Source organism: Ovis canadensis, chromosome 12 (genome assembly GCF_042477335.2).
Source record: "Ovis canadensis isolate MfBH-ARS-UI-01 breed Bighorn chromosome 12, ARS-UI_OviCan_v2, whole genome shotgun sequence".
NCBI lineage: Eukaryota > Metazoa > Chordata > Mammalia > Artiodactyla > Bovidae > Ovis > Ovis canadensis.
This window is the reverse complement of record NC_091256.1, coordinates 61,992,680-62,010,001: the sequence shown is the minus strand read 5'-3', so window position 1 is coordinate 62,010,001 and position 17,322 is coordinate 61,992,680. Positions and strand designations below refer to the sequence as shown.

General features: G+C 57.5%; 1 protein-coding gene and 1 long non-coding RNA gene across 4 annotated transcripts in view; one reads left to right on the top strand and one right to left on the bottom strand.

Annotated features, from left to right (window-relative positions):
• The window catches only part of AGRN (agrin), a 39,334-nt gene that overhangs the window by 10,299 nt on the left and 11,713 nt on the right, over window positions 1–17,322 (top strand). For 2 of the 3 annotated variants that reach the window (XM_069545925.1, XM_069545927.1), the window contains exons 3-9: window positions 10,659–10,706; window positions 14,174–14,389; window positions 14,682–14,906; window positions 15,099–15,323; window positions 15,509–15,715; window positions 16,777–16,995; window positions 17,070–17,264. In XM_069545925.1, coding sequence (XP_069402026.1) covers window positions 10,659–10,706; window positions 14,174–14,389; window positions 14,682–14,906; window positions 15,099–15,323; window positions 15,509–15,715; window positions 16,777–16,995; window positions 17,070–17,264 — 1,335 coding nt within the window. The remainder of the gene's footprint in view (window positions 1–10,658; window positions 10,707–14,173; window positions 14,390–14,681; window positions 14,907–15,098; window positions 15,324–15,508; window positions 15,716–16,776; window positions 16,996–17,069; window positions 17,265–17,322) is intronic. The other variant, XM_069545926.1, reaches the window with a different exon arrangement.
• Window positions 4,966–6,910, bottom strand: LOC138416595 (uncharacterized). The gene is made up of 3 exons (XR_011247764.1): window positions 6,813–6,910; window positions 5,827–5,912; window positions 4,966–5,682 (listed from the first exon to the last, which is right to left on the bottom strand). It is a non-coding gene; the product is annotated as an uncharacterized lncRNA (long non-coding RNA).

The following is a 17,322-nucleotide window of genomic DNA, read 5'->3' as shown; positions in this document are numbered from 1 at the left end:
AACAGTCAGTCTCTAAGATCCACTTGGAGAGTGTCTCTTTAAGTGTCCGGCTGGTTCCTTCCACCATCCCAGAACTCGGGGGCCTATATGCCGTATGTAATTTCCACTTGATGTTTAAAGTTTTGCTTACTTGTTATACTAAATCAGCTACGAAAGCCGGGCCATTGTCCGATCCAATGCTGGTAGGAAATCCAAATCTGGGAACTATTTCCCTAAGCAGGCACAGGCTACTTTTGATGCTCTTTCAGTCCGGGTAGGAAAAGCTTCTACCCATCCTGAGAACATACATACTATGACCAGCAAGTAATGGTAGTATCAGTGAGGTTTCATTTCAGTGAAGTCCACTTCCAGGTGTTCAAAGGGCAGCGTGCCTTTTACCTGAATCCCTGGAGGTTTCTGTCTGTGCCGAGAGGCAGCATTGACCTCAGCAGGCAGTGCAGTTCTGAGATTTTGTCCTGCATAGGGAAGAGAGGTGGGGAACCAAGAAATAGTTTCAAATTAGCTCTTCCAGTTTATCATGGCCTATATGGGTCCCTTGGTGTGTTTGGCTTACCAGAGTGGGTGCCAGCTCCTCCGGTACCAATAATTTGCCACTTGGCAATTCCCACCATCCCTTTTCAGTCTTGATGGCCCCTTCTGCTTTGGCTAGTTGGTTTTGGGCTTCAGTGTATTTTGGAGAGTCTAGTGTTAGCTCAGGTAGCTCCGCCAATATGAGAGCTTTAATAGGGGCTTCATTTGTCACCCCCAAGCCCTCGGCTGCTGATTCAGTGGTCTTATCTGCCAGTCTGTTCCCTGAGCCCGGGGGGTATCCTCTTTTTGATGTTCTCAGCAGTGTATGACTGCAATCCTTTCTAGTTCCCAGGCAGCATCTAATAGGGTCTCAATTTCTTATTTTTAATATCTTTTTCACTAGCTGTCAAAGGCCTCTCTCCTTATACAGGGCCCTGTAGTATGGCAAAAGCATACTTGGAGTCTGTGTAACTGTTTGTCTTCTTACCTTTTGACAGCTGGAGGGCCTGGATTAGAGCATATAGTTCGGCCTGTTGAGCGGACCAGTGTGATGGCAGAGAGTGAGCCTCAACGATGGTTTCTTCCATGACTATTTCATATCCTGACAGTCATTGTCCTTGTTTTACCAGGCTGGTGCCATTGGTACACAGGACCAAATCTGGGTCCAGGATTGGCTGGTCTCTTAAGTCAGGGCTGCTGGCATATGTCCTTGGAATCATGTGAGGGCCCACATTCTCCCACAAGAAAGAGTGGCCAGATTCAGGGCCTGACAAGGCTCAGTAGTAACATGGGGGTTCTCACATAATAGTCCCAGGTATTGCATAGTCTGGGATGTTGACAGCCATTTATGGCGGTCTCCTCACAGGAGAGTGTTGACTTCATGCGGGACTTTTATGAACAAATCTTGGACCAAATCAGCTTGGTTGCCTCCCGGACCAGTAAGACAGTTGCAGCAACTGCCTGTAAGCATCCCAGCCACCCAGTGTCAACATTGTCCAGCTGATTAGAGATAAGTCACAGGTCTGTCCCATGTCCCCATAGTCTGGGACAACACTCCTATAGCCACCTTGTCCTTTTCAGTCATGTAAAGAGTAAACGGCTGAGCAAGGTCTGGCAGGCCCAAGGCGGGTGCTGACATAATTGTACCAGGTTTGAGTTCTGTTACCTGTGGGACTTGTTTTGCAAGCCTGGGGGGGCTGTCTTCCGCCCAGACCTCAGGGAATTTGTTGAGTTAACTTTCTCTCTCAACTGTTTAGCCTGTCCAGTTTCCCTTCTGGGAGATCGTGCAACCTCCATTCATCTTGAGGGGTTACTGAGAGGAAGAGTAAAATAGGTGGTTGGGCCCACTCGAACAGTGGGTCTTTCGTGGGGGGAAAGGTCACTTGTGCCCCCAATTTAGACAGCAAGTCTCTTCCTAACAAAGGTACTGGGCATTCAGGGATGTATAAAAATTCATGAGTCACTTGGTGTCCCCCCATCTGACATTTTCAGGGTAGGCTAGAGACCAAAGGCTGCATTTATCACCATCTGAGACCCAGCAGCCTCTGGCTGGGTCTATTGGCATATAAAATCTATAGGCCTCGCATAGTCTTTCACAGAACTCAGAGGGTGATTCGCTTTCCGTTTGAATCACTTCGGAGGATTTTGGGATACTCATAGCTTTTCGGGCCCCCCTCTTGAGACCTTGTAAAATAGTAACGTGGTAACTCTCCAGGTGGCCCCTGCCTTCCTCTGTGTTACAGTCTCCATTGGGCCTCTCATTGGTGGTGGCTAGCTCTGCCCACCGCTGTGGGTTTGCAGTACCCTCAGGTGCCATTTCTCTTAACCATTTTTAGCTCTCAGTTAGGATCCTGTGTGTGTCCTCAGTGCTGAAAAGGGAGACAAGTAGTTGGATTATGTCATCCTATGTAGGGCGGTGGGTTCGAAAAATAGTCTCCATTAGCCTAATCATGGCTTGTGGCTCCCCCGAGTAAGGTGGAGCATGTCTCTGCCAGTTTCACATATCCGTAGAGGAAAATGGCTGGTAATAATAGGCTACAGGGGGCTGATGGCAGTGCCCCATTCTTCCTGAACTGGAGGCTGTCGTAGCTCTCTGAGGGGCATCTTTAGTGGGGTTCTTCCCCCTGTTCCTTGGCAGAGCACAGCCTCTAGCTAATTGCTGTGTTTTCTTCCCCCTTCCCATCAGTACTCACCGGATACAATCTAGGAGGTCCAGCTGAGGTGGAATTCTGGGGGCATTGACCAGAGGTCTCCATTGCTGGGATTGGAGCCTGCCGAAACGGCGGCTCTACGAACTCCTGGAGAGCTGGTGGAAGAGCAGGGGCTGCTGCAGGAGCTTCACCTGGCCCTGGATTGGGCAGTAAGGCAGCCTCCGGTCCTGGTGGAGCACTGGGAGGCAGGCCCGTCATTATCCAGTATGGAGGAGGGGTCAGGTCATCCCCGTCCAAATCCTGTATGATTTCCTTTTTTATCATCAGTCAATTTTTGTGCCATTAATATTTTCCCCTTTCCCTTCTGGATACAGAACCTTGTCTAAGTAGGAGGGTCTTGAGCTAACCCTAGCCATGAGTCAATATATGGATATTGATCCAGGTGTCCTGGCTCTGCATAGTGACTGAGGTGTCCTGTCCTCAATCTGTGACTACTGTATAGACTACTTCCACTATTTTTAAGTTCATGGTGTTATCTGGTGGCCATCCTACTCCCACAGGCGGCCATTCAACCTCACAGAGTATGTGGAGGCGGTTAGGCTTCATCTTCACCCAGTTCAGTTCAGTTCAGTTGCTCAGTCGTGTCCAACTCTTTGCGACCCCATGAATTGCAGCACGCCAGGCCTCCCTGTCCATCACCAACTCCCGGAGTTCACTCAAATTCATGTCCATCGAGTCGGTGATGCCATCCAGCCATCTCATCCTCTGTCATCCCCTTCTCCTCCTGCCCCTAATCCCTCCCAGCATCAGAGTCTTTTTTCCAGTGAGTCAACTCTTCACATGAGGTGGCCAGTCTCCTCCACATCCCTTCTTTAAATTTTTAATCATGCACTCCAACACAGTTGCCTTAGATTCACTTCCCCCCATCTTGCTTACCTTCTCGGACCTTCTACTTTTCCTTTCGTCCTGTCTACAAAGTTCTTAGTAGTACTATGTACTTCCTGTGTACTTCTGATATTTCCACTCAATGACATTTAAATTGCCATTCTGCCTCCTTCCTAATTGGGGTGAGATCCCAGGGGGAGAAAGGGGATCAGCGTGTCTTCACCTGCTGGTCAGCACAGCCTAACGAGAACACTATGTGATCTAAGACTGTTTCTCCCTTAACTTTCAAAGTCCATTCTGCCTTGGTGGGCTTGATCAAGTACAGATGAAAATACAGATGGGTTAAATATCCCACGTCCCAGGCCGTCTCCGGAAAAGCCAATTCGTACTCACTTATGTATCCCCCTCCTAGCCTGACAATTCCGAGGGGGTCGCACAGAGTCGGACACGACTGAAGCGACTTAGCAGCAGCAGCAGCAAGAATTTCATAGCAGATGGGACACCTCCTTGGGGAGGGCAGAATACGAGCATACAAAACCAAGTGTCTTCTCCTAAAAATCCCCTGGCAGTTGGCTTGGTAATAATTTTCCCCAAGATGGCGTGGACACCACCTCCTAAATGACCTTCACAAGTTTCCTTCCTAAGCCCTAACACACTCGTCAACCTGTGTACCAAGCAATCGTTGCCACCTTCCTATTTCAGGCTTCTGTGGGTCTGTGCCCCTTCTAGTCCCTCCCAGGGGGGTGATCAGGCCCCCTGTTCCACCCTGCCAGGTGGGTTCCTCCTCACCTGAGCGCTTAGTTCCCCTGCTGCCATCCACTACCTGCTAACATGAAAGATCTGGGTGTTGAGAAGCAGAATCCTTCCAGAAGGGCGAGGCGCCTTCCCCCTCTAGAAGATTTGAGCCACAAGGCCTCGGGGTAGTCTCAAATGGGACTTGTCTCCTCAAAGTGAGGAGTTTCTCGGCCAGTGCACCAAATGTTGTAGCCATGCGTTCTGGGAAACAAACTCACTCAGAAGGACAATGCAGATAGTGGAGTGCAGTTTGTTACACCGTCGGGCCCAAGGCAGAGTCTCCTCTTAGTCAAGGACCCTGACCAGTTTTTCTGAAAACCTTATATACCCTGAGTCGGGAAGATCCCTTGGAGAAGGAAATGGCAACCCACTCCAGTTCTCTTGCCTGGAGAATCCCATGGAGGGAGGAGCCTGGTAGGCTACAGTCCACGGGGTCGCAAAGAGTCGGACACGACTGAGCGACTTCACTGTATACCCTAAGTGTATGTGCCCAAACCCACCTCCCCAAATTCCCTGAAACTAGTCTGAACAAAGGAAAAGAAAGATACAGTCAAAGTTAACCCATGATTCATATGCCTTAAGCCTAGGTAGTTAACAGTGGACAATTATCAATAGGCCTGTGGCATATCCCAATAAGCATAATAGAATTTATTATTTTATTTGGTTACACAGATAATTAGGGTATTCTTTTAGGTAACAGACTCTCTAGGAACGAGCCCTGGGGCTCTTCCACCTGGGGGTCTGGTTTTCCAGTTGGTATGTCGTTTCCATAGATACTGGGCATAGAGCTCAAAGTCCACAGTCCAGCCCAAGATGGAGTCCTGCTTTCAAGATGGAGCCTGTTCTGTCTGTTTCCTCCTTCACCAATAGGTGTCTGTCTGTCACTCCTCTTCATCTTGACATCCAGCTGGTCAATACCTCCAAGAAGCACCGCCCCCCAGCTCAGACCTTTGTGCTGGACTGTGCATCTCTCTTGGCCTGCCTGTGGCCCTCAGCAGGAACACAGGGTCTCCTGACTCACTGGCACTGACCACACCTGGGTGCCACCCTGGCTCCTCCAGCTTTCTGTTTCCTCCTAGACCTGGGCAGGACCTGGCTGAAAGACGTGGATTTGGGGCTGTCCTAGAGGGGAGGGACAGAAGGTATGGATCAGCTACCTCCACCCCATCCCCTACCTCACGGGTCCCCAACTCCCGGGCCATGGACCGCTTCTGGTCGGTGGCCTGTTAGGATCCAGACCACACAGCAAGAGGTGAGGGGCTGGAGTGCTGGTGAACAAGCAAAACTTCATCTGTGTTTACAGCTGCTCCCCATTTTGGCATTACCAGCTGAGCTCTGCCTCCTGTAAGATCAGTGGCGGCATAATAAATGTAATGCATTTGAATCATCCCCAAACCTCTCCCCACCCAACTCCCAATTCAGTGGAAAAACTGTCTTCCACGAAACTGGTCCCTGGTACCAAAAAGGTTGGGGACATTTGCGCTACCTTTGATTTCCCTGGTGGCTCAGACGGTAAAGCATCTGCCTACAATGCGGCAGTCCTGGGTTCGATCCCTGGGTTGGGAAGATCCCCTGCAGAAGGAAATGGCAACCCACTCCAGTACCCTTGCCTGGAGAATCCAATGGATGGAGGAGCCTGGTGGGCTCTACCTTTTCTCCAGGTGTCTACTACCCACTCTGTTCGGCTGGCGCCCCCTGGTGGTTGAAGCCTGTCGTGGCAGGCGTCCCAGCCCTGGGTTCCCCAGGCCTACTGGTCTAGCCTTGGCCTTTGTTTCCCTGAGGCCTCACTGGGCTGGCTTCTCCTGGTCTCGTGCAGTCTCCTGAGCTTGTTTTTACTGGGCCTCTGTAGTTGGCTCTGTCTGCATGTGCAAATCCCTCGACCCCGTCCTTCGGGTCTCCGTACAGATATTCCCCAGGTAGATGCTGTGATCTAGGGCAATCTCAGCTACAGAGTAACCTCCCAGGGGCAGAGAGCTGACCTGACTCGGCACCTGCCTCCTGCACTGAGCCCACCCCCGGAGGAGCTTGGCCGGGCCTGGGCAGGATGAATGCTGAGTAATGAAGGAGGAGAGGTGCCGGGGTCAGCGGCCGCTGCCTTGCGAACCAGCCCCAACTCTTCCACAAGCTCTCACTTAATGCCACCTCCCGACAGCGCGGGGTAACCAGCAGTGTGGGCCCTGCCTGGGGGCTCGTGGGCGGGCACACAGCCCGCGAACTCAAATGGGCGCCTCCCGGCCTTAGCCTCACCTGAGGGGGCGATCGGGCCGGGCTGGACGCCGCCTCTTTCCCAGCGGCTGGCCTGAGTCCAGCAGCGACGTCCCGCTGTGAAACGCCCATTGTCTGCTGAGGCCGAGGGGGAGGGGATGGCCCTGAGACCCGACTCTAGGAGGCTGGGGGAAGGAGCCGCCCTGTCCCGTCCTCTTCCCCTCCCCCACCAGGGCGGCCAGACACCTGTGGCTGGAGGCCACATACCTGCACGCGACTGTTCGATGCACTTTACACACTAACGGGGTACCCTCAAGGGCTCAGGAATGGAGACTGGTGGAGGTCCCCACAGCAAAGGTGTGTGCGCATGCGTGGAGTGTGCCTGCCGCTGGGAGGGCGGTGCCGCCCCACTCCCACCCCATCCTTTTGGAGCGCGCCGGCCCCTCCCCTACGGAGTGAAAGGGATCAGAGGGAGGCCAGTAGGTAGGACTTTCTATTCTCTCTGGACTTCGTTCCCCATCTTCCTCTCAGGGCCAGGGGAGCGTCTGGAGGGGCCCAACTACACGCGTGTATGTGGGGGCACACCCGATGTGTGCTGTGTGGATGAGGGGCAAGTTTTGCATTGCATGAAGGTGTGCAGTGTGTATGCACGCAGGTGTGTGTGTGACTGCACGGTGCCTGTGCAGACTTGAGTGAGTGGTTGTACATATGTCTGCATATGGGAGACCTGGAACATGGAGTGTGTGTGTAGCATGTGAGCACTAGCATGTTGCTGTGTTTAAGCCTAGAGGGGGTCTGATTCTTGGCTTGGTTCATCCTCTCTTCCTGGGACCTGAGCCTGCGTGGGCTGGTCAAGGCTGAATGACTTTGAGTCTGGAGATCCTAAAATAGCCGGAGTAGCCTGAGCCCTCCTCCCCCTTGACTGGATCTGAGGCCTCAATGGCCCTTTGTCTCTCTGAAGGCATCCAACCCCCGTGGGGGCTCAGACTGGAGCTGAAAGACACCAGGCTGCATGCGGTTGCCTTTACCCCAGGCCAAGCCCGACAGGGCACCCAGCACCACCGCCATGGGAGCATCTAAGGCCAGCCCATTTGCGGGCAGATTCCAGGCTCTCGGCCTGGGGGAGGCTTCCCCCAGATCCCAGGCCTTACCCCTCCCACATTCTGGTTCCCTCCCATGGCCCACCCATGATGCTCCACAGCTGCAGTGGCAGCAGCAAACAGGGCTCCTGTGCAGGCATGTGTCCAGTGGGCAAGTCCATGGTTTAACTCCTAGCACTGACTGGACCCCTCCCCAAATCAAAGGATCAGATTGCAGTCCTAGGGGGGCTGCAGTGAAAAGTAAACGGGAAATGTGTCACTGCCTGAACTCACCACACCATGTTCTGGGCTCTGGGCCAAGCCCTGCCTGGAGGAGATAAAAAGTCAGACCCTGCCCTGGGTGCTCCCAGTCTGGGGCACCGCCAGTATCAGTGTGGTGTGGGCAGTGCCAGGGTGAGGTGAAAGGGTGGGAGGCTCCTCTGAGGAGAGAGTGAGGATAGCCAAGGGCAGGGTCTCCAAGTAGCCTGACTGCTGCTCTGGGTGCATTGTCCCACTTTGTGTATTGGCTTTTCCTACAAGTTTCGGTAGAACCCTAGGTTCCAGGGCTTCTCTGCCGTGGGTGATGGGGCACCCGGACAGGGTGGGCTGATCCCGCTGGGATTTGGCAGCAGTGTGCCGGGCCTTGGGACGGAAAGGAGTTCAAGGAGATGGACCTGACAGAACTGAGAGCTGGCTGGCAGGTGGTTGTCCCAGCCGAGGAAGGTTGGGAGGCATGAAGAGCCCACCTGACGAGGAGGGGGTGAGCGGGGTGTGTGTGTGAGAACTCCAGGGAAGTGTTCGTGAGGCAGCTGGACACGTGGTGGGGAGGACGCGAGTGCCAGGTGGGCTGCGCGTCCTGGCCCGCTGTGACGTCACGGTCCCGACTTTCCCGGACGGCCTCTGGGGGGCGTTCCGGGCCTGCGGACCGGGCTTGGAGCCCCGACTATTTGCATAACGCTTATTTACATGGGACTCATTTGCATGATCCTCTCTCCATGCGGACGCGAGTTGGGAGTGCGGGGATAATTTGAGATGCTGATGTCAGTTCCTAGGGAGGGGTGGCCCACTCTCTGAATTGAACCCAGCCCAGATCCCACCTGTGTATATGCACTTGGAAGTGCTACCCCCACAGTACCAGGGTGGGGCCGGCAGAAGCAGAGATATTGACACGCACACGCGGTGACACGCAGCCTGCAGCCCAGAACCGGGTCTTTGGTGCAGGCCGAGCCCCGCTGCGGGGACTCAGACCCTCCGCCGCGCCGTCGCTCACACGCACAAGACAGCCCAACCGGTTGGGAGCGGGAGGGAACCCGTCCCTGTCCCGCCCCACTCTCGCCCACCTACTCTCACCCTCTCTGCAGCCCCCCACCCCACCCCCACACCTGCGTCTCCAGCTCCAGCCACCGCTCCCCTTCATCTCCCACCCCGACCCCGGCTCCCCAGGCAGACCCTGCACCCTCCCTAGCCTCAGCGCCCTACCTCTGCGCCCTCCCCGGACCCTGCTCCTTTCCAGCCTCGGCTCCCACAGCCGCCCCCCAGCACCCCCAGCCCATGCGTTCCCTTTTGTGCCGCCGCCTTCCAGTCCTCATCCGCCCCATCCTTGCGGCGCAAGCCGTGACTCCCCACGGACGCTGGGGTCCCCGGAGGCGTCTTCCTTTGTCTCTGCTCCTCGCCCTCGCTCAGCGGCGCCCCTCGCCCCTCACTCACCGCCTCAGCCCCGTCCTGGGCGCGGGGAGCGGGCGCGGCCAGCGGGCGCGGCCCTCGGCAGCCGGCTCTTTCTTCTCTCCGGACGCGCGCTCGCTCCTCCCGCTCGCTGCCGTCGCCGCTCCCGCCTCTGCCCGGGACTGAGCAGCTGGGACCCGCCGCCCCGCCGATCGCCGCAAGTCCCCCTCGGACCAGCCTCTCCCAGGCTGCCGGGCGGGCAGGATCCGGGGCTGTGGGACTACCGAGGCTGGCTCCGGGAAGACTGAGCACAGCTGGACCCCGGCCGAGAGCTGCCGGAGCCTCTGGCCCAGGCCCTGACCGGTGTGGACAGCAGGGGTGGTGCTGGCCCTTGGTTGTTCCTCCGAGTCCAATTTTGGGATTTCTGCTCCAGGAGAATTCTGCACATCCATTATAAGCCTCAAGGGCTGTGGAGGGGGCTGGTGCTTCCCACTCCCTGGCTGTGACTAGAGCTGAGCTTTGAGAATAGAGCGGCTGTCAACTGCCCCAGGGGTCCAAGAATGGAGAGAGTGGCACGGAAGAGGCCCAAGGGCACCCCGTGAGAAGCCCCACACCTCAAGAGTGGGGGCTGAGGAGCCTGGGTCATGCCTCCACTGCTGCTGGAGCGGGACCGCCGGCAGCGGCGCAGGGTCTCCGTCCTGGTGCGGTATTTCATGATCCCCTGTAATGTCTGCTTGATCCTCCTGGCCACGGCCACGCTTGGCTTCGCGGTGCTACTCTTCCTCAACAACTGTATGTGTCTGTGGGTGTGACTGCCTCTTGGACCCAAGTGACCCTGCCTCTGCTGGCTGAGGTCCCCTGCCTCAGCCAAAAGATTAGGGAACAGGCAGAGTTACAGAGAGGCCATTAGCTGCATCTTCTTGGAACACCATGGGTTGTTCTCTGAATGCCTGAGTCCCCAAAAGCCTGTCCATGGGCTGGGTGGACAGGTGGGAGGATGGTGGCCAGCTCTCATCCTGAGCTGCATTGACAACTTTCTTTGGGATCTGGGGAGTTGGGGCAGCTGGTTACATTGGGAATAGGGGCTTTGGAAGGGCTTGGGGCTCATCTAAGGAATAGATGGTGCCTACACCTCTGCCACTGGGCCTTCCTGACAGGTGTCAGGCCAGGATGATACAGCTAGAGGGGCAGAGAAGAGCCAAGGCCTCTGTCTTTGTCTACTGCCAGGCCTTGGCTGGTCTTCATGGCTCTGAGTAGAGCCAGGGGAGGGATGTGTACAGGCAAAGGTGACAACCTCCAGGTTGGACAATGGAACAGGCTAGGGAAGGATCAGCTCAGGGGGAGCTAACTTGAGATTTGTGTTTTTTTCCAGACAAACCTGGGACCCACTTCACGCCAGTGCCCCCAACACCTCCGGATGGTGAGTAGGGGTTCACCTAGTGACAGACTGAACTTGGAACTCTGTGCCTGGATGGGCAGTGGCACTCGTGAGGGGGGAGTCAGGAGCCATCCTTGGGGTGTGCACATGAGATGTGTTAGGAATATCTGGAGCAGAGGAGCCTGGAGGAGGAAACCTGAGGAGTCCATAGTAGTGGACAACAAAAGGAACGTGGAGTCTGGAATCCCTGGGCCTGGCTGCATCTTGGCCTGAAATTTGGGACTGGAGCCCCCAGGTTGTGAGACAAGATGTGAACAGAGGGGTTGGGGGCTGGGGACTCAGGGGGAGGGTCTCAGCAGGACCAGTGACAGCTGTCTGAGGAGAGATACGGGGGTCTGTCCCCAGACTGAGCAGGCTGGGCCTGGCCTTTTTGCCCTGTTTTGTGGGCTGGGTCCCAGCCCCCTGGGTGCCTCCTGCTGTGCAGGCTGCTGTAATTAAGCTAATGTGAGAGCAGAGGAGAGGACGCTGTCATTGCTGCAGGAGGGCAGGGGTGGATGCCGTCCTCTTGGGAGACAGGGGCGTTCCCAAGTTTGCTTTCAGTGCCTGGGAACCCTGCTGGGCAGGCAGCTGCCCAGGTCCCCCAAAGTACACACACAGAGGGCCATCCATAATGGGATGAGCTATGGGAAGGGGCAGGGCTGCACTGGACAGGGAGTTTGGGCCCAGGACTGTCTCCCATAATCTGTGGGCAAGAGGCCTGGAGCTGGTTGGATTTAAGCACCCTCTGTCCCAGTTATCCTCAGTCTCCTCTCCTCAAGCCCCAAGGCCTGCCATGTCTCACCTGTCATGTCTCTTTGCTTTCACACATGCACTGCCCCTCCCCACAGCCTTCTACGCGGGCCCCACACCTGCATTCTGAACTCATTCTGAACTCGTCACACGTTTGGGGACAGCTACCTTCGCCCCACCCCCATGACCATCGTCATTCCTCCTAGGCACACACACTGCACATTCTCGGCCACAGGCAGGGCTCAGGGCAACAGCTCCATCCTCCAACCTACCCAAGTGTGGGGAGAGAGTTAAATATACCCACTCTAACCAGAGGCTATAAAAAGCCACTGCCGCCTCCAGCATTGCATGTTGTGAGGGGGGCCTTGGGCAAGCAGAGAGTGAGGCTCCTGCAGGAGGCCAAGCCCCAGAGGTGACCCTTAAGGGCCACGCTGCCTGCAGGTCTCTGGGCACTCCTCCTGCCCTAAGAAGAGGCAGTTTACATTATGAGGATGAAGGTGTTGGAGGACGAGGAACCTAGTGGTCATACAGAAGCAAGTGTCCTTGGCCCAGGGGCTGGGACCTTGAGTGGTATCTGGCTGAACCAGGGTGACCAGAGGGAGAGTGAGGCTTGAGCCCAAGGGCACAGACACAGAGCAGTTGAGAAGGGAGCCTGTGGTACAGTGAGGTGACCAGGTCCTCAGCCATGGGGTCAGGACCCTGGAGAAGACCTTGATCAGCAGGTCTAGTTGAAGCCAAATAAAGCAGCCAGCCAGCCAGAGGAAATGCCCATGGATTTGGCCTAGGGATCCCCAGGGCCTTGGGCAAGAGAGGGCTGAAGGTAAAAGGAAGTGCTGAGGGGAGAGAGGAGATGGTTGAGATGGAAAGTGAAAGGAGGGGTCAGAGTGGACACAGTAGTGTGCCTGGACAGAGGAGCGGCTGACGTGCTGGGAGCTCTTACAGCTGTGGTCCTCAGGGGGTTGACCCACACACAGTGGCATCCTGGGCCTCTGTGAGCCTTTGCAAGTATTGGCCTATTTAGCCTCACAACAACCCGGGTGGGGGGGATAGGTTTATTGTCTCCATTCCTGGGAGGAGATCCTGAGGTTTGGCCAGGTGATAACTTGCCCGTAGTCACATGGCCAGTGAATCCTGGCTCCAGGATCCAATGAAGGATCTGGGTGGTTGCCCATATGAGGTAGAGTTAGGACAGGGGTGTTGCAGGGACTTCAGGCTGGGATATCCATGCTAACCCCACCCTTGCCTCCAGCCCCTGTTCATTCAGCCTGTGTCCGGTGGGGGCAGGGACTCCCAGACAAATACACAGGAGCCCAGGTGGGCTGTTGCTATGGTGACAGCTCCAGCTTCCTATGTGGCTCCACCCTCCTTGGAATTGAGGGTACTTCCTCTTGCCCCACTTCCTGAGTCCCCTGGGAAGTGACGAGGGGGTGCACCCCTGCTCTCTATAACTTATTAATGATAACTGGACCCAATTAAACATTTATTAGATCCAGACAGCTGCAACCAGTAATGGGCCTACCCTGCCTGCGGGGTGTCATCCTGGCCAGGAGTCCTGAGGATTTCACTGCTTTGACACTGCTCAGGAGGGATTGTCCTGATGGCTTTGTAGCTCAGTGAGAGGATGTGCACTGGCAACACTACAAAGTCAGGAATTAAAATGTTTTAAGAAGGGATTTCCAGGTGGTCCAGTAGTTGACTCTGAGCTCCCAAAGCAGGTGGCACGGGTTCGATCCCTGGTTAGGGAACTAAGATCCTGCATCCTGCACAGCCCCCCAAAAAGTGATAAAGTGTTTACAGAAGAGAAGGGGTCTGCAAAGCCTTGTGTAGGCTTGGGTCCCTGAGGAGGTCATGCTGAGTGTGATGTGGGGCGGCAGGACCTGAGTTGGGGGCTCAGGAGGACAGGTGGGGAAGGATGAGGTGGGTGAGTACAACGGGCCCCAGGGAAAGATAGCAGCTAGGAGGCCTAGGAGGGTGGGCGGGCTAGGAGCCACAGCAGAGCATGCCCCTGGGGAATGCTGGCTGGGGGGCATGGAACATGGGGAAGTGGGCAGAGAAGGGCTCAAGTGGGGACAGGCCTGAGGAGAGGGGAGGCCTCTAGAGAAGCAGGAGGAAGAAGAAGTGAGAAGAGTCAAGGAGCCCTGGAGCAGGCAAGGCACTGGGCCAGGGTGGAGCATGCGACCAACCTCAGATACTCCCACCCCCTGTCCTACAGCTGAGTGACATCAGGCCTGACCCTGAAAGGCAGGGGAGGTGGTCCCTGGGGAAGTGACAAGGGCCAGGTGTGGGGGTGGTCACTGGAGCAGTTCCCAGGGATGTGGTAGGGAGGGCCAGGCTCTGAGGAGTAGGTCACAGTTGGATGAGGGGCTTCCGTTTTGATGAGAAGGCACTGATTCCCTGTGACAGAGTTGGCCTGGGGGCTGTCTGCTCTCTGTGTGGGGACTGGGTCAGGAGCAGATGCGATGCCCTTCCACAGTTGAGCAGAGAAGGCTCTGGTGGGAGAGCTCTGCGGGGCGGGGGAGGGGGAATTGTTGAGAGGGGGAGGCTTGAGGCCCTGGCTACATGGGCACACCAGGGTTCCTGTGAGCACTAGCACGAACATGGGTGGGCACGCATATGCAAGGTCTGGGCAGGTGTGCAGACATTGGTCCGTGTGCGTGGTGACTGGAGGCCTGGAGATGGCAGAGGCCAGGCACCCGTTGCATCTTCCACCCCACACACAGCGTGCCGAGGAATGCTGTGTGGCTTTGGCGCTGTCTGCGAGCCCAGCACAGACGAGCCGGGCCGAGCCTCCTGCGTGTGCAAGAAGAGCGCCTGCCCCAGCGTGGTGGCGCCCGTGTGCGGCTCGGATGCCTCCACCTACAGCAACGAGTGCGAGCTGCAGCGGGCGCAGTGCAGCCAGCAGAGGCGCATCCGCCTGCTGCGCCGCGGGCCCTGCGGTGAGTGGGCGGGGCCCTGCGGTGGAGGGAATGTAGGAGCAGTTCCCGCGGTGAGGGGAAAGCGGGGGTGGGGGTGGTAGGGGGGGTGGGGGGCGGGGCCTGTGGGGATGGGGCCGGGGCCTGCGGTGAGGGGGGTTGCAAAGGGCTGGGCAGGGGCGGGGCCTGTGGGGATTGGGGTGCGGCCTGCGGTGAAGGGTTGCGAAAGGCTGGGTGGGGCCTGAGATGAGCGGGTATGCGGAGGGCCACTGGCCAATGTACGGAGGGCCGCTGGCCCACCTTGCTCTGCCCACAGGGACCCGGGACCCCTGCTCCAATGTCACCTGCAGCTTTGGCAGCACCTGTGTGCCCTCTGCGGATGGACTGACAGCTACGTGCTTGTGCCCTGCCACGTGCCTGGGGGCCCCGGAACGCCCTGTGTGCGGCAGCGACGGCAGTGACTACCCCAGTGAGTGCCAGCTCTTGCGCCAAGCCTGTGCCCACCAAGAGAACGTCTTCAAGAAGTTCGACGGTCCTTGCGGTGAGCGCTGCCCTGCGTGTGTAGCCCGACCTCCCTCAGTGTGTGCACACAACTGGCAGTGCCCTGACCTCCATCTTCCTCAGTGTGTGCACACAACTGGCAGTGCCCTGACCTCCATCTTCCTGCCCCCAGACTCCTGCTCAGTGTGGCACACAACTGGCAGTGCCCTGACCTCCATCTTCCTGCCCCCAGACCCCTGCCAGGGCTCCCTCAGTGACCTGAGCCGTACCTGCCGTGTGAACCCGCGCACGCGGCAGCCGGAGATGCTCCTGCGACCAGAGAGCTGCCCTCCCCGTGGGACACCCGTGTGTGGGGACGACGGGGTTACTTACGATAATGACTGCGTCATGGGCCGAACAGGGGCTGCTCGAGGCCTCCTCCTGCAGAAAGTGCGCTCTGGCCAGTGCCAGCCTCAAGGTGGGCGGCTCCTGGGGGAGGGCCCCTTCCTGGGACTCTGCATGACCTAGGGACCTACTCATCCCCACCTTCCCCTCAGGTCTCCTGGGTCCCCAGTCATCACCCCATGTACCCATGGAGCCCCTACCCATCCCAAGGAGGTCTGTTGTGGTTCTCTGACTCTTCTGATCTCCCTGGTCCCCCAGACCAGTGCCCGGAGCCGTGCAGATTCAATGCCGTCTGCCTGTCCCGCCGAGGCCGCCCCCGCTGTTCCTGTGACCGCGTCGTCTGTGACGGGGCCTACAGACCTGTGTGTGCCCATGACGGGCACACGTATGACAATGACTGCTGGCGCCAGCAGGCCGAGTGTCAGCAGCAACGTAGCATCCCCATGAAGCACCAGGGCCCGTGTGGTGAGCATGCGGGTGGGCTCCGTGCCGGGAGCAGGCTGGTCCGGCGGTCCACGCTGCCTGTCATCACATGCCATCTCCATGCTGAATCATGCTCCTCCTGGGCTGAGGGCAAGAGCTGGTCACTATGAGGAGGGCTGGCAGGGCTTTTGTCTGTCGGTGGGCTCTGGGGGTGGGATCTGTCAGGAAGTTGGCTGCAGCGCCTGGGGGGATGTTGGGTCCAAGGCTGGTGTCTGTGGGCAAGGTCCTGGGTACCTGCCTGGCAGCTCTCAGGTCTTCTGGGTCGCACGCTCTTGGGACACACAGCCACATTAGAAGCAGAGTCTCAGCGGAACTTCAGTGGGCCCGGAATGGGCAGAGACAGCGTGTCCTGTGTGCACTGGGGCTCTGCCCACCTCTCACTCCGTCCCCGTCAGTTGGTCTGTCCATCTTTCTGGTCTCTCTTTCTGCGTCTGTATCCTCTCCTCTGCCCTCCCTTCCCTCTTGGCTCCACCTCTTGTGTCTTCCAGCCTGACCTGCTGGCAGGATGAGGTACCGCGCCTGCCGCCAGGAGCCCACAGCCCGAGGTCTGCCCCCCGCGCGGCAGGGGGGGGGTGGCTCGCTGCTGCCTGGCCTTGTGGTCCTCAGAGCAAGTGGACAGACACCTCCTCCCCCGTGTGGCCCTGGGTGTGGCTCTGGGTTACAGACTCCTCCACCCACAGAGAGACCCCCCCCCCGCACATGCATGAGTCCCAGGGCTGTGTCAAGGGCCAGTGGCCTAAGTGGGCGAGTAAACCTGGCCCTCCCATACCCCTCTGAAGTCAGTCAAGAAATCCTGTGCTAGAGGGCAGCCCCATCCCACACTCATACAGGGGCCCAGGGCCGTTTGGGTCTGTGTCCCTGTCCATGTCTCTCCTGTGTCTGTCCCTTTCTCTGCTGTGTCCTGTGCATCTGGTCCTTCTCCTGGTCCACTCTTCCTCCACCATCCCCACCCTGGGTGGGGGTCTGCTGCCTGGGGCTAGGGGCTTTGTGCATTGCCTAGGAGAGCAGGTGGAGACCTTGCTGAGTGCCCATGTTCTCCCCAGACCAGCCCCCATCCCCATGCCGTGGGGTGCAGTGTCCATTTGGGGCGACGTGTACTGTGAAGAATGGGGAAGCCGAGTGTGCATGTCACCAGGTGTGTTCAGGCGTCTATGACCCTGTGTGTGGCAGTGATGGCGTCACGTATGGCAGTGTGTGCGAACTGGAAGCTTCAGCCTGTGCCCTTAGGCGGGAGATCCGAGTGGCTCGCCGAGGACCCTGTGGTCAGTGGTGGATAAGTGGGCCTGGTTGTGGGGAGGCCATCTCTGTCACCATGGTGATGGAGTCTTCTCCCCAGACCGCTGTGGGCAGTGCCGCTTTGGAGCCCTGTGTGAAGCTGAGACTGGGCGCTGTGTGTGCCCCTCCGAATGTGTGGCCTCAGCCCAGCCTGTGTGTGGCTCTGACGGGCGCACATATGCCAATGAATGTGAACTACACGTCCACGCCTGCACACGTCAGATCAGTCTGCACGTGGCCTCAGCCAGTCCCTGCCGTGAGTGAAGCTGGGTACACTTGGTGGGTTGTGGTCCCGAGCGTCCTTCAACCGATAT